The 14,960-nt window shown below is 34.7% G+C and overlaps 1 protein-coding gene across 2 annotated transcripts in view; it reads left to right on the top strand.

Moving 5' to 3' along the window:
• Positions 1 to 60: 60 nt before the first annotated feature.
• LOC106073974 (tetratricopeptide repeat protein 13-like) overlaps positions 61 to 14,960 on the top strand; it is a 37,811-nt gene continuing 22,911 nt past the window's right edge. The window contains exons 1-10 of one of the 2 annotated variants that reach the window (XM_056022708.1): positions 61 to 419; positions 5,054 to 5,154; positions 6,589 to 6,664; positions 7,115 to 7,185; positions 8,577 to 8,642; positions 9,551 to 9,649; positions 10,646 to 10,762; positions 11,353 to 11,469; positions 12,962 to 13,044; positions 13,256 to 13,397. In XM_056022708.1, the coding sequence (XP_055878683.1) occupies positions 107 to 419; positions 5,054 to 5,154; positions 6,589 to 6,664; positions 7,115 to 7,185; positions 8,577 to 8,642; positions 9,551 to 9,649; positions 10,646 to 10,762; positions 11,353 to 11,469; positions 12,962 to 13,044; positions 13,256 to 13,397 (1,185 nt within the window). In that variant the 5' untranslated portion in view covers positions 61 to 106. Of the gene's footprint in view, positions 420 to 5,053; positions 5,155 to 6,588; positions 6,665 to 7,114; positions 7,186 to 8,576; positions 8,643 to 9,550; positions 9,650 to 10,645; positions 10,763 to 11,352; positions 11,470 to 12,961; positions 13,045 to 13,255; positions 13,398 to 14,960 lie in introns of those variants that run through there. The other variant, XM_056022709.1, reaches the window with a different exon arrangement.

Below are 14,960 nucleotides of genomic sequence, written 5' to 3'. Positions count from 1 at the left end.
ATCTTTATTAACTCCCTTACGTAATCTTTATTAGAAGAAAATAAAGAAATTAAGTAGATAAGTAAATTTATCTTCATTTAAACAAGAGCTTTGATAGTAAAGAAAAATGGAGATGTGGCTACTTTCACTTTATTTGCAATATTCTTGGGTGTGCTTCATATTTCCTGACATTTCAGTTGGTCACATGTGTAGAGTTTCTAACATCCAAATCGATAATGAAGAAGGAAAACAGCAGTTTATAGAATTAAATCTTAAAAAAGTTGACATTGATGATATTAGTAGTTGCCCCGGACCTGGTTGTAGTTTTCATGATCATGATGAATACAACAAATTCGGAGAGTATCATTACAGCCAGTGGATATCATCGCCTCCAACCTTTAATTTGGTTTTCACCCCAGGAGAGCTTATTCTTGAATGTGGTGAGCAACAACAACTTTATAAATTATTTGGTATACTAGATAATAGATATCTAGATCTAGAGTTTAGCTTTTAATAATTTTATTTTCACTTGTTTTTAGTATCAAGTCTAACTACTAAGTCACAAGTGTGTAAGAGTAATAGAGTAAGATCTAGTCCTAGAATCTAGTTTTAAACTAGAATAATCTCGTCTCTAGTAGATGTAGATTATTGTAGATCTAGTACTACTACTAGTAGATTCTACTCTAGTCTACCCTGGATATTTTTGTTTAAATTACTGTCAGCATTATATAATAGGATTTAGATCTCTAACCCCCTGGCCAGAGATTTGTCACTATTGCCTTAGAAGCTCTGGCCAGTCTTTGTCAAGACTAAAAGAATTTTTAAAGATTGAATAACCTAGTCTTAGTTGATTTTTAAATTGTTGATAATGATAGAAACATTTACACCTAGAATAAAGAATAAAACATAACTCATAAGATTATGAATGAATATTTTATATATATATATATATATATATATAATATTTAAAAAAAAAATATAGCTGTAGTGCCAACCCACAGACCTATAACTATATTTGCTGACTGTAAATAGTGTAAATGATGATGGTAACAAGGAACAAGGTCTCTTGCTCAAGCTAATCCAGCATCACATATCCCACAGAATGTACAACTGGATAAAGGAATACCTAAATAACAGAAAAGCCTTAGTTTGCATGCAAGGACAAAGAAGCCACACAGTGGGTATAAAAAATGGTGTCCCCCGAGGAGGAGTCCTATCCCCAACACTTTTTCTAATATTCATAAACGATCTAAATCAAAACCTACCCAAAAAAGTTAAAAGCAGCATGTATGCAGATGACCTTACCTTAATTAGCACAGAAGAATATGTAGGAACATCGAAATTTCGATTACAAGATGCTCTTGACAAACTCAATAATTGGTCCAAAGACTGGGGCATGTCCATTAACACAAAAAAGACAACATATACCATATTCTCACTGTCAACAAAACAACAAACAATAAAATTAACATTAGATAAGGAAGCTTTAGAAAAAAATGACAGCCCTACTTATCTTGGAGTCACCTATGACCCGAGACTAACCTGGAAAAACCAAATAGATAAAACACAGAGTAAAGGCATCCAGAGACTATCCCTCTTGAAAAAATTAGCTGGCACAGATTGGGGAGCTAATCACAACATCCTGAAAAAGACCTATACCAGTTATGTAAGACCTGTACTAGAATATGGTGCCACAGCATGGGGCTCAGCAGCCCAAACCAACCTAAGAAAAATAGACAAGGTTCAAAATATTGGTCTAAGGATAATGACAGGAGCAATCAAAACAACACCCATAAAAGCTATGGAGGAAACCGCTGCCCTGATTTCTCTGGATGAAAGAAGAGAAATAAAAATCCTTTCCCAATTCACTAAATTGGAAACCTTGGAGAGGCACCCACTCAGAACAAAAATCCACAAAACTGGCACAAAAAACCGTCTCAAAAGGACCAATTTCATACAGGAATCTCTAAACCTAAAAAAGAAACACCAACTTGAAAAAATTACTCTGGAATCCTCGATACACTATAATGAATCTCCACCCTGGGACGAAAGCCCTCTTCCTACTATAAGGGACCATATTGAAAACATAAAAAGAAAATCTGATTACAGACCAACAGAGCTCAAAGAAATAGTGAACTGTTTTCTACATACCAATTACCCTAGCAATCAGTGGATCAGAGTTTACACGGATGGCTCATCCCATAAAGCCACCACACACGGAGGAGCTGGAATACTTATTGAATGGCCAGATGGAGGAAAACTAGAAAAATCCATTGCAACTGGAGAGCTCTCTGACAGTCACAGAGCAGAAAGGGAAGCACTAGCACTAGCTGCTACCATGCTAGCAAATCATCCAAGTTCCCCTCGCAGTCAGATTGTCTTTCTAACAGACGCGAAAACAACCCTCCAAAGCTTGCAAAACTCTGATTCCCCTTATATTAAAAACCTCAGAACAGCACTTATAAAGCTCAACAACAGCAAAAAACTGTTATTCAATGGATACCAGCTCACATACAACTAGCAGGAAATGAGAAGGCTGACACACTCGCCAAGAGTGGGAGAACAAACTCACAAGTAAACTCTGCACTCTATCCAGAAGAAATGAAGAAATTAATTGTACATAAAATAAATGAGAAATGGACGAGCTCTCATCCAAATCACAAGAAAGATGACGCTTACTATAAGCTATCCCGACAAGACCAACGTCTAATCTTTCGACTCAGGACCGGACACAACAGAATGCGACAACACATGTTCCGGAAGCTCAAAATTGGAACCAGTGAAATCTGCCCATGTGGAGTATCACCAGAAAATGCCGACCACGTCCTCCAAAACTGCTCTCTCTACCAAGAGGCTCGTATAAGACATTGGCCCCAAATCACCCCAATAGAAAGAAAACTATATGGAGAGCTCCCTGATTTGGAAACCACTGCGCAGTTCATCTCATGTATTGGTCTAGTCATATGAACACTCCAACATAACAATGAGAACGATGAAGAAGAAGAAGAAGAATGATGGTAATATAAGAATTTACATATAAATAAAAATATATTGAGTACTAGCTAGTGGTTGTTCAAAGGGGAGGGGGTTGATACACCTAGTTTAGATATCACATGTGACATGTGGTACGTATTTATTATTGATTTTATGTTTCATAATTCTTTGAATGTTCAGTGTTATAGATACATCTTATATTCCATTGCCATCTGCATTATTATAAGTTGAAGTATATGTTTTGTTTTACATGATTTGGAATGTTCCTACAGCATCAAAGATTATTTCCCCTTAAACCCAAAACTGTAAGAAGCAGGGATGGTAGCAGAACCAAAGACCAATAAGATGACAGTTCACATGATCACCCATCAATTTCACTATATATTTGTGATACTGTAGTCTCTCAATGTAGCAGCACACACAAAGAACCTTCTGATAGTGATACTAGGGGAAGCGTGGTCGAGAGGTGAAGTATGCTTGAACTTGGCTTGTCTTGGCAAACTATGAAAGGGGCTTGAGGTTCGACACCTTACTTGAGCAGAGTTGTTTACTGGGTGCCCAAAGGCAGCACCTCCTCCCCCCACTGGTCCACAAATGAGGTTGGACCATAGTGCTCTGAGCATGCTAAAAGCATGAAAGTAGCACTATATAAAAGTTAATTTTAGTTAAATCCTTTCCAATCCATGGAAAAAGAATTTAAGTCCAAGGGATGAAAGGATTTTGAAATTCCATTGACAAATAATTAAAATCTATACAATTTTTTTAAACATTAGTTAAATTAACTGGCAATGATGTAGTTTGATTGACTGTATGAAGTGACTAACAATGACCCAATATCTAGCTTGGTCTTTCTTCACATTTTCCTCAAATGTCTTTCAAGCTGTGGTGGGGTGTGGGGAGGGTTCAAACCCAGGACTAGACCATCAAGATGACAGTCCAGAGTATATTGTATATATACCATATGACTAGGTAGCCATCCAATGAGCCTCATCCCTGTGTTTGCATGGTGACTGGGTGTTCACTCTTTCTCTCCATAATTATTTACCACATTCTGATGGAATCAACGTTGGTATCGTCGGTTAGGAGAGAAAGAGTTAAAGTAGTTGTCTTCTCAACCTATAGGTCTTGAGCTGGGATTCCAGTGATGACTTTTAAACTTAAGAATTTTGTAGATGTCCCTAAGTTCACCTTTATGACTCTTTTATTATCTTTATGAGGAACAAATGTTACTTCAAAAAAGAAGATGATTACGTCCTACTTGTGTTTCTAGGTCAATCTAGTCATGCATGTTAATTAATAACTTAAATTCTTCCTAGTCATTGGTTTTCCTGGCAACCCATTCCATGCTCTAATAATACTAGGAAAATACTTTCTGAGTATTTTATTAGTTGTTTTTGTTTTTGAAGATTCTGGTTCATTATTTGATGTATAATTACTACTTTACTTGTAAGTCTTTTAATCCTTTTCTAAGTTTAGTGATTTTACTAAAGGTGTTACTCTAATCAAATGTGTCTTGAGTTGAATGGTCCCAAACAGAGATACATATTCTTTTATTAGCCTAACCAAGGTTAAATAATATATATATATATATATATATATATATATATATATATATATATATATATATATATATATATATATATATATATATATATATATATATATATATATATATATTATATATATATATTAGTTTTATATTCTTATTTGATTTGCAGATATTTCTTTTAATAAACCTAATACTTTGTATGATTTTTTAATAGTTTCATCAATATGGGGATTACATGATAGTTTTTCATTAATTTTAACACTTAGGTATTTTGCATTCTTAGTCTGTGTTATCATGAATTACATAAGTGGGAACCTGGCATACATTGAGAAGTAAAAGTTGTTGTTTATAATAGTCACATCTGCCACTGATGCGGATAAACTTACCATCTAGCTGTAGATCACAAGGTCTTAAAAGAAATCTGTTTAAAATCAGTATCTCAAAGAGATGTCTCATATCTACATGTGCCATTTCATTCCGCATGTTTTCAATTAAAAAATTAATTTGTGTGTGTGTTATGTCTTAATTTAGATACTGATGCATCGCTGGCCTTGACCCCAGGATTGTGTGCTACTAATGAAGCAGAAAAAGGAAGTTGTGCCAATGATGTGTGCAGTCTGCATGATATTGAGGTAAAAACTTAATAATAACATATAGATGTACCCTCATATTTTTGGGATGGTGGATGTGTGTGTGACTGAATGGTTAGTCATTTAGGTTCTGAGCTGAGGGATTTCCTGGCTCAAATCCTGGTGCAAACTGTTATTGAAATTCTGTAGTTTTTGGATGTCTCGTTAACCCAACTCTAATGGGTACGTGACATTAGTTAGGGGAAAGTAAAGGTCATTGTGTTGGCAACATGACACCCTTGTTAACCATTGGCCGTAGAAACAGATGACATTTAAATCGTCTGCCCTGCAAGGTCTAAAAAGAATACTTTGAATAAACTTTTTTATTTACAAGTGTAGCCATCATTTGTTTATCTATAAGTATAAGTACACTAACACTCTTTTGTTCCCCTGGCAATCAAATCATTAAATAAGAACAATCTGATATAAACTTTGTCACATGTAAATTATGAGTGAGTCTGGTGTGAATGTACACTTTGGTTTCTTATAGTTATAATGTTTTTTGTTTGGTGTAATGCACAAATTGTAAGACAAATTTCCATACAGACAATAAAGATTATTATTATTATTGGATAACAAAGGAAGCCATCATATGTTGATATAATTCTACCTTAGAAAATTTTCAGTCAAACTCCCAAATATGTGACTGAAACAATTAAACTTCGAAAAATCTGAACTGTGTAGATAAATAAATTGTGAAAGGAGCTGAAAATATAAAACAGAAAGCAACTTTCTACATTGGAGATCACAGCTTGAACATTTCAAACCAAAACAACTGTGTTCATTGGAGATGACCACTTAAACATTTCAAACCAAAACAACTGTCTACGTAGGAGTTCAAAGAGTGTTTCTAATCTTATTCCATCTGAGGGACTTATATACACACTTCTAAAAATTGTCAGAAACCAAGCCTCTGCGGCTTTCTAAAAGCAAAAGTTTCAGTGGGCTGGATCTTTGCCATATTTCACCCACATTTGGGCATTTCTGAGTTAAAACATTCCTAACATATGTTAGTAATTAAACCAGCTTCATTTGTTGGCCCAGTTCCACCACAGCTTCATTTGGTGGCCCAGTTCCACTACAGCTTCATTTGGTGGCCCAGTTCCACTATAGCTTCATTTGGTGACGCAGTTCCACTACAGCTTCATTTGGTGGCCCAGTTCCACTACAGTTGCATTTTAGTCTTTCAAGGCAGTACACTGTAGATAACAAGGTGAAACAAGGATTAGATGGCCAAAGGCTTTTGTTATTTCAACGGCTGTATAAAAGGAAACAATTTCAAAGAGATGTATGTTATCACAATGGTATCTTATTCTAAAGATTATTTTATGTTATCACAGTAGTTGGTTATGAAATTATGTTATGTTATCACAATAGTTGCCGATGAGATTATGTTACTACATTTATTATATATGATATGAAAATATTTCCTCCTAGGAATCAGTGGAAACCATTGAGGATAAGCAGTTGTTGCAGTTACTGACAGGGGATGAGACACTGGATCACAGAGTTGGTAAAATCTCAACATTAGAATTGAAATGAAAAATGTTTTATTTTTTTTTAATTAGTTTTTATTAGCCCTGTAGGAGAATTGTTTTAGCTTCTTTGAATTCAAATACTTGAGGTTTTTTTTTCTAATACAGTTAGTAATGGCCAGAAAATGAAATTATTTAAATATTTTTTTTTAATTAAAAATGTTCAAAATTGAACTGAATAGTAATAACAGGAATCCATAACAGGGAATGGTAGAATATTTTAAACAAAAAGTCAATATTACTAATTGAATGAGGAGTAGTCTGCTTGTAGAAAGGCAATAGATTTTGAAAATTATTAATGTTCTTCAGCTCACACATTCCAATGTGTCTGTCTGATCTTGCTTGTTAATTAAAATATTAAAGGCAAAGTATCTTTTAGAAATTTAAAATGTACATTACAAAAAAAATAATAATTATTTCCATTTCAGCTACTGCTATTGCATTGCTTAATCTGGGCAACATAGATAAGGCAATAGAACAATTTACATCAGTTATAGCTGTAAGTCTGAAGATTCCAACTTTTTTTTTACTAACCAATCATTTAACTCAAATTCTCAGTTTTGTCTTTTTAAAAAACTTTTTAAGGAAATAAAATTTCAAATTGATTTGACGGCTTGACTTTTCTGACCTTCCTTCAGAAATGAAGGTTATTATGTCCCAGCCCAAACCTCCAGCAGGACGGTTGGGTTTGAACCCATGTGAAGGTCCAAAATGCATCCATCCATTTGTTCAGCATAAATCTATCTGAGACAGACTTTATGAGTTTAACTTCAACATCCAAGCATAACCATAAACCTGTATTGTAGCATCAATGAGAACAGCTTATTTTTCCACGACACTTGCTGCATAAGAACCAAACTGCTCAGCAGCAAAAAGCTGACCAGAAGCTCTTCATAAATAAACTCAGAAAGTGATAAATTAATTCTTGTCAATCAAAATTGAAATATCTTTTTGTAGTACGCTATTACAACTATAAAAATAGGAGACTTAATAATTAAAAGAGTAACTTGTGATAATAAAGATCCTAACGGCTGATGATATCAGTTCATACTTTAACATACTCGTATTAAAGCCACTGGAAGGAAGAGGAAAATGTTTTTAATAGGTCTGAGAAGCCACTTGCTTCTTGAGTCTGAGGTGAGGAAATGGTTAAGCTCATCTGTTTCCTGATGATTAACAGAACCTTGTGTGGTCAGTACATTGACCAACTGCCTTTCAGTTTTTAGATAGCCATTTTGTGGGTAACCTAGGGTCATCTGTCCAGTCTCTAAATCCCAAATAAAAAGTATGTAGGCATGTTTAATTCTTAATAAAATAAGCTTTTATAAACCAAAAAAATCCAATGTAACTTTTAGTAACACTGTTTACATGATTCAACTTGAGAGTAGGTTACAGAAACACAAATAAAATAACATTTAAACAAACATCTAACTTGCAACAAAAAGCATGTCTCTACTGTCTCCAGTTTCTTGAAAAACTCCCCCCTCTCCTTCAGACTCAAATTAATGTTCATTATGACAAAGCAGCTCATGGTATCATCAGAAATGCTCCAGCCTACCCAACCAACAATATTCACGTCCCATTCTCTCGTCATTACCTTGGAAACACACCAGTGCTTTTTTTGGTGACACTACGCACTGGCACTGCGTACCGGCACCTTTTTCAATGTGGGGAAAATTATTACTTGTATTTTAACGTTTATTATTAATTTATTAGTAATTGAAAGTTAGGCAAACCATCACTGGGTACCGGCACCTATTTAAAAAAAAGAAGAAAAAATGGCACTGAAACACACACATACACTCCATAACACAGCTGAGGTCTAAACCACTCTGCCCTTAGTAGGACATTTTAATAATGTTTACACATAATTTATTTCTTTATTTTAAGAATGATCCGACGGCTGCAATGGCCTACTTTGGTAGAGGTGTTGCCTACACTAGGAAGGGACTTCAGGTAACAACATCAAATGATTATTCAGTTTTCTTAAAAGTTTTAAAAAGTAAATTTACTTATGTCCCTTTATAATCTTAGTTTTAAAAAATGTAGGTCTATTGTGCAAGGTAATATAATTGAACAATTAGATAAATGTTAGCCTATTAAACAATAGAACTAAAGCCTACTTCACAAAATAATCTTGACCTACTGTACAACAGAATGTTTGCCTATTCTATTGCATTATGTACATCATATATTTCTAGTGAAAAATTCTCATTGAACTTTTTATAGTGCATAAGAGTCTAGCGAAATATTTTAATCAAACTATGGTTTTCACATAGAAGTCTAGTGAAAAATTCTAATTAAACTTTGCTAAGTTCAAAGGAGTCTGGTGAAAAATTCTGATCAAATTTTGTATAGTGCTTTGTTTTTTAAAAAGAAGTCAGAAAAACATCATGATTAAACTTTGCTTGTTGTAAAATGTTTTATGTTTTACATGTTTCGGATGTTCCTTCAGAGTTGAAGATAGTTTACTTCCTAGTCCAAACCTCCCGCAGGACGACGGGGGATGGGAGCGGGCAGGGTTTGAACCCTCGACCGTCGATAAATCCGAACGACAGTCCAGCGCGCAAACCGCACGACCAGGCAGCCATCCTTAGCTTGTATATGTCCTTTGAAAAATTCTGATACTTTGTAAAGTGCATAGGAGTCTAGTAAAACATTTTAATCAAGCTTTGGTTTTTAAAAAGAAGTCTAGAAAAGCATTCTGATTAAACTTTGAAAAATTCTGATGAAACTTTGTAAAGTGCAAAGGCATCTAGTGAAACATTATGATAAAAAAACTTTTAATAGCTCATAAAAATTTAATGAAAGCAATTTATTATGGAGGCTATTTTATAATTTAGTTTCTAAATTTTCATTTACAGAGTCAAGGCATCGCCCAGAAAGCTCTCAATGATTTTCATAAGGCCATTGACCTAGATACAGGTCAGACACGTCCAGATATGTACATACACAGAGCAGAAGTTTGTTTTATTCTTTTTTTGTTTCTTTTGTTTGATATTTTTTTATTCAAAACTTTTATATTGATTTGAATTCCTCTGTACAGCAGTGATGCTGGGTTTAAGGAAAAAATTGGATGGATAGAACAATGAACTAATCAAATATTTTCTCACTGAATTTTGTTATTTAAGCTCTCCACAAGCTAGAAGCATGACAATTTTTCTTTATTTGCATTAAGGTCTTTTGTAAACGTTTCTAAAAGTAAAGTTCCCATTGCCATCTATGGGGCAGATGATGTAAAGGACATCTGTTTTTGTGACCTACAAGGGTTTCATGTGGCCAGCAAAACCTTTACTTTTCCCAAACTAATGATAGTAATTTCAGGTACCTATTAGAGCTGAGTGGACTCAGGGGCACCCTATCTATCCTGAAATTTAAAAATTCCAGGATTCGAAGCCGGGACCCCTCCCCTTGGTTCAGAAGCTGAGCTCTTCACCTCTCAGCTACCACACCTCCAAATAATTAATTATAATTAATTAAGCCTTAAATTAGGGTTAGGTTTGTGAAGGTGAATTGAAAAGGACACATCTTTCCCAGTTCTCCTTAAACAGACAATATTTGCTGGAACTAGTTTAGAGAAAAAATTAATCGGCTACGTTTCAATCTTTTTATTTTCATTATTTAACATTATTTAAGTCACTTCTAATAAAGGCAAGGAGACGTAATACCCTTTTTTTTTTTTTTATAATTTATCTTTACAATTGAATTAAGTTTTAATAAAAAAAAAATGTTTTTGTTTTATATGTTTTCGATGTTCTTTCTTAAGAATTAAAGATTAGTGCTTCCTAGCACAAACCTCCTACAGGTTGAATGGGAATAGTGTCAGGCAGGGTTAAAACCTTCGAGATGACAGTCAAGAGTGCTTACCACACAACAGGCATATTTAAACATAGCAGATAAATAAAAAAAATTTTCAAAATAGTTTCCATATTATTTTTTTTTTTAAATCACTGTTTCAGATGTTTTTGATGATGCATCACTATCAGGAAGCTTACAATGATGCAACAACAGCACTGAAATTAAAACCCTTGCCTAAGATCTACTTTCTTCGAGGAGTGATTAGCTTGTTAATGGAGGTAAATAACTGTCCAGCCGAGGTTTTAGTTCAATTGCAGATTTTTCCTCCTCAAATAACCAACTTGACTTCAAAATGAACAAATGCAGGAATAAAAATTCTGAACTTTTTAATGAATAAATCAAATAAATCATAAATCTAAAACCAAACTAATAATTTTACTTCCACAGTTGTGACTGCCCTTGACGACTAGAGGGCTTCCTTTATATATAATGTAATAATATATAATTATATATAACGTTTACCTCTTCTAGTAACTACTTGAGAAAAAAAAGAAATGAAACTTCCAGATAATTTACATCACAAGTTTTTATTCTGGTCCTTTTAACTATATGTCATCTACATTGTTTTTTTTTCCCATGATGCCAATAGTCTTAGGAAATTAATCCTCTTGCTCTTTCCGTGTCTTTTACAGTAACTTTTTTTTTCGATACTACATTTAGTCTTACACATTGCTGTTCAGTTGGGTCCCCGTTTCCACACAGAGTTATCCATAACACACAAGCACACACACACATGATTTACTACAGAAAGTCTGCCAGCACGCACAATGGGTTCAATTCAACCCTTGAGATATTTTTCTTCTTCTAGAACTTTTCTCTGGCAGAACAGGATTTCCGCAAGAATGTCCAGTCACCTGATGAAAGCATTCGGATCATGTCACATTTTCATTTGGGCCTGGCTCTATACTACAGAGGAAAAGTCAGGGTGAGGTTGTTTTTTGTCAGTATGTTAAGATTATCTGATTTAGTAAGCTAGTCAGTCTCTTATCTTATATAATACAGACATTGCTTCAAAAAAGAAGATCATTACGTACTACGCGTCATGCATTCAGTCATGCATATTAACCAATGACCTCAATTCTGCCAAGTCACTGGTTTTCCTGGCTACCTCAGGCAACCCATTCCATGCTCTAATAGCATTAGGTAAGAAGGAGCATTTGTACAAATTTATCCTAGCATATATTGGAATGAGGAATGTGCTTTTATCTTGGTGTCTTTTTGAGTATTTTATTAGATTTTGTTTTTGTATTTGAAGATTATGGTTCAGTGTTTTAAGTATAATTGCTACTTAAGTTTTGAGTCTTCTATCCTGAAGGCTTTCTAAATTTAATGATTTTACTAAAGGTGTTACTCTAGTAAAATGTGAATATTTTGTTTGTTATGAATCTCACTGCTCTATTTTATATGTTAATTAAGGTTATCTGATTTAGTCAGTATTTTAATTAATGTTATCCCATTTAGTCAGTATGTTAATTAAGGTTATTTCAATTTGTCCGTTAGCTAAGGCTATATGCTTCAGTCAATTGATGATAGGTCTCTATCTTTATCACCCAGAGTACTCTGTTGCCAACTTTTAACAACCTTCTTGGTTTTATACGGATTCCTCGACTTGGCTCTTCCTGGCTTTTTCCTATAACCACTTTCACTTTACCAGTCCCAGAAGTCCACTCCACTGGATTTAGAGGTGCAATCTATAAATTGGAGAATTCCAGGTGCCAATCTAAAAAAGCTCTCCATTGTACTTGTCCCTGAGGTTAATGACTCAACTCTACCAGAGGTTAATGGCTTAACTCTACCAGAGGTTAATGGCTCAACTCTACCAGAGGTTAATGGCTCAACTCTACCAGAGGTTAATGGCTCAACTCTACCAGAGGTTAACTGCTCAACTTTACCAGAGGTTTCTGACTCAACTGTACCAGAGGTTAATGGCTCAACTCTACCAGAGGTTAATAATAATAACTCAACTCTACCAGAGGTTAATGACTCAACTCTACCAGAGGTTAATGGCTCAACTGTACCAGAGGTTAATGGCTCAAGTATACCTGAGGTTAATGACTCAACTCTACCAGAGGTTAATGACTCAACTCTACCAGAGGTTAATGACTCAACTCTACCAGAGTTCACATTACCAGTTCTAGATGTTCATTTTTTTTTATTCCCAGAGATCCTTTTTACTATCTACAGAGATCAATAGTACTTGTCCTGAAGGTCCATTTGACAAGCTTCATATATCTTCTCATGTCCTCTCTAATAGAGAACATGACTGAATGTATGTAACACCTTGTTCTTGACATGTGAAGGTCCATTTGACGAGCTTCATAGATCTTCTCATGTCCTCATTAATAGAGAACATGACTGAATGTATGTTAAACTTTTGTCATGTGATTTAAATATGTATGCACCATCATTTCTTTTAGAATGCTGTGGAAGTGTTTAAGGAAGTCATTAAAGAGAACCCTAACCACCTAGGGGCAGTGCTGAGTCTAGCTCAAGGCTTCAAGTAAGTGTTCCCTTTTGTTTCCCCACATTTGTATAGCTCTTCTACCTGCCTTCATCACCGCACAAGTTTACACTGATTGTTTGAAATGAAGTCTTGCTTAAAATTGTATCAATATAAAGACTTAAAAGTGTCACAATTGGTAACAATGTTAGAATGACTTAAAAGTGTCAAAATTGGTATTAATTAATCATTTTGTGTTTTTTTAATTTAGAGAGCTCAGCAATGTGCGAGGCGCACTGGCCAGATTTAACCAAAGTCTGCTCATACAGCCCAACAATACCATGGTGTATAATCTTAGAGGGAATTTACTTTTCACCACAGGAGAGCACCAGGCAGCCATCTTAGATTATGAGGTACTTAATAGTAGGTCTTTTTTTTTCTTGTGACTTTATTAAATAGCAGAAAATTAGGATTTTTTAGGTTTTATCTTATCTTAATTTATCCTATAAAAGACTAACATCACATCAAAAGAGAAGATGATTACTTACTACGCGTGTCTCTAGGTCAATCTTGTCATGCATGGTTAATCAATCATAAATCAATGACCTAAATTCTGCCAAGTCATTGGTTTTCCTGGCTGGCTCAGGCAACCCATTCATTGCTCTAATAGCACTAGGAAGAAGGAGCACTTGTGCGACATTGCCCTAGCATATAGAATGAGGAATGTGCCTTTATCTTTGTGTCTTTCTGAGTATTTTATTACATTCTGTTTTTGTATTTGAAGATTATGGTTCAGTGTTTTATGTATAATAGCTACTTTACTTTTAAGTCTTCTTCTATCCAGTAGGGTTTCTAAATTTAATGATTTTACCAAAGGTGTTACTCTAATCAACTGTACATATTTGTTTGTCATGAATCTCACTGCTTTTATTTTAGAAAGCCAGGTAAAATCTCAATATTCTTATCATCTTATCTTATATAATACAGACGTTACTTCAAAAAAGAAGATGATTACGTCCTACGCGTCATGCATTTAGTAATGCATATTAACCAATGACTTAAATTCTGCCAAGTCACTGGTTTTCCTGGCTAGCTCAGGCAACCCATTCCATGCTCTAATAGCACTAGGGAAGAAGGAGTATTTGTACAAATTTGTCCTAGCATATGGGACGAGGAATGTGCCTTTATCTTTGTGTCTTTCAGAGTATTTTATTAAATTTTGTTTTTGTATTTGAAGATTATGACCTCTGCTTCTGCATCCCTCTTACCAATCAATCTTTTATAAAAGGTGCATGGACATCTATATTAAAGTTTGTCCAGTGCTTTCTTCTGTTTGTTTGTTTTTTTTTCAGTGTATTTTGGTTTTTTTAAGAGAATGTAAATTGGTTGTAAATGTTTAGCTAATTTTTGTCCATAGAGACAGATTCACCTTATAAGTTTTGAGCTGTATGGTGACATTCATGCACTGCACAAAACAGATGGGTTTTTTCTATCCAGGGTTTCGCAGGAGAGAGTTTGAAGCTCTCAAGCCCTCATTCAAATGGAGTTTGATGATGGTGATTCATTTTGAGATTCTTACTTGATGTGTGAATAATGACTGAGGCTGTTTAGATCATGTAAGCACTGACTGGCATGACTGAGAGTATTGAAGCACTGATTGGCATAGATTTTAAAATTTTGAGTTGTGATATAGTATTTATTTTTCTCAACGGAGTCAACAAAAAAAACTAGTTGTGGCATTGATTCTCTCCCACGTTGGCTTCTTCTAGCAGGTATACCTGATGACAATATCGCTACGCTGCGGCGAATTTAGAACAATGTTACACAATTAGTCCTAAGAAAGCACTGCCACAGCTTTTTTGTGCACACTCCAATGGCTTCCAGTGAATGCAAGAATCTGCTCTAATGTGGCCACATTTTGTTATCAGTGCATCTTTAACAAAGAAATGCCCTTGTAGCTTAGTGATCCAATCACT

The sequence above is a fragment of the Biomphalaria glabrata genome, chromosome 3 (genome assembly GCF_947242115.1).
Source record: "Biomphalaria glabrata chromosome 3, xgBioGlab47.1, whole genome shotgun sequence".
In the NCBI taxonomy this organism is placed as follows: domain Eukaryota; kingdom Metazoa; phylum Mollusca; class Gastropoda; family Planorbidae; genus Biomphalaria; species Biomphalaria glabrata.
This window is presented reverse-complemented; position numbering and strand designations above follow the sequence as displayed.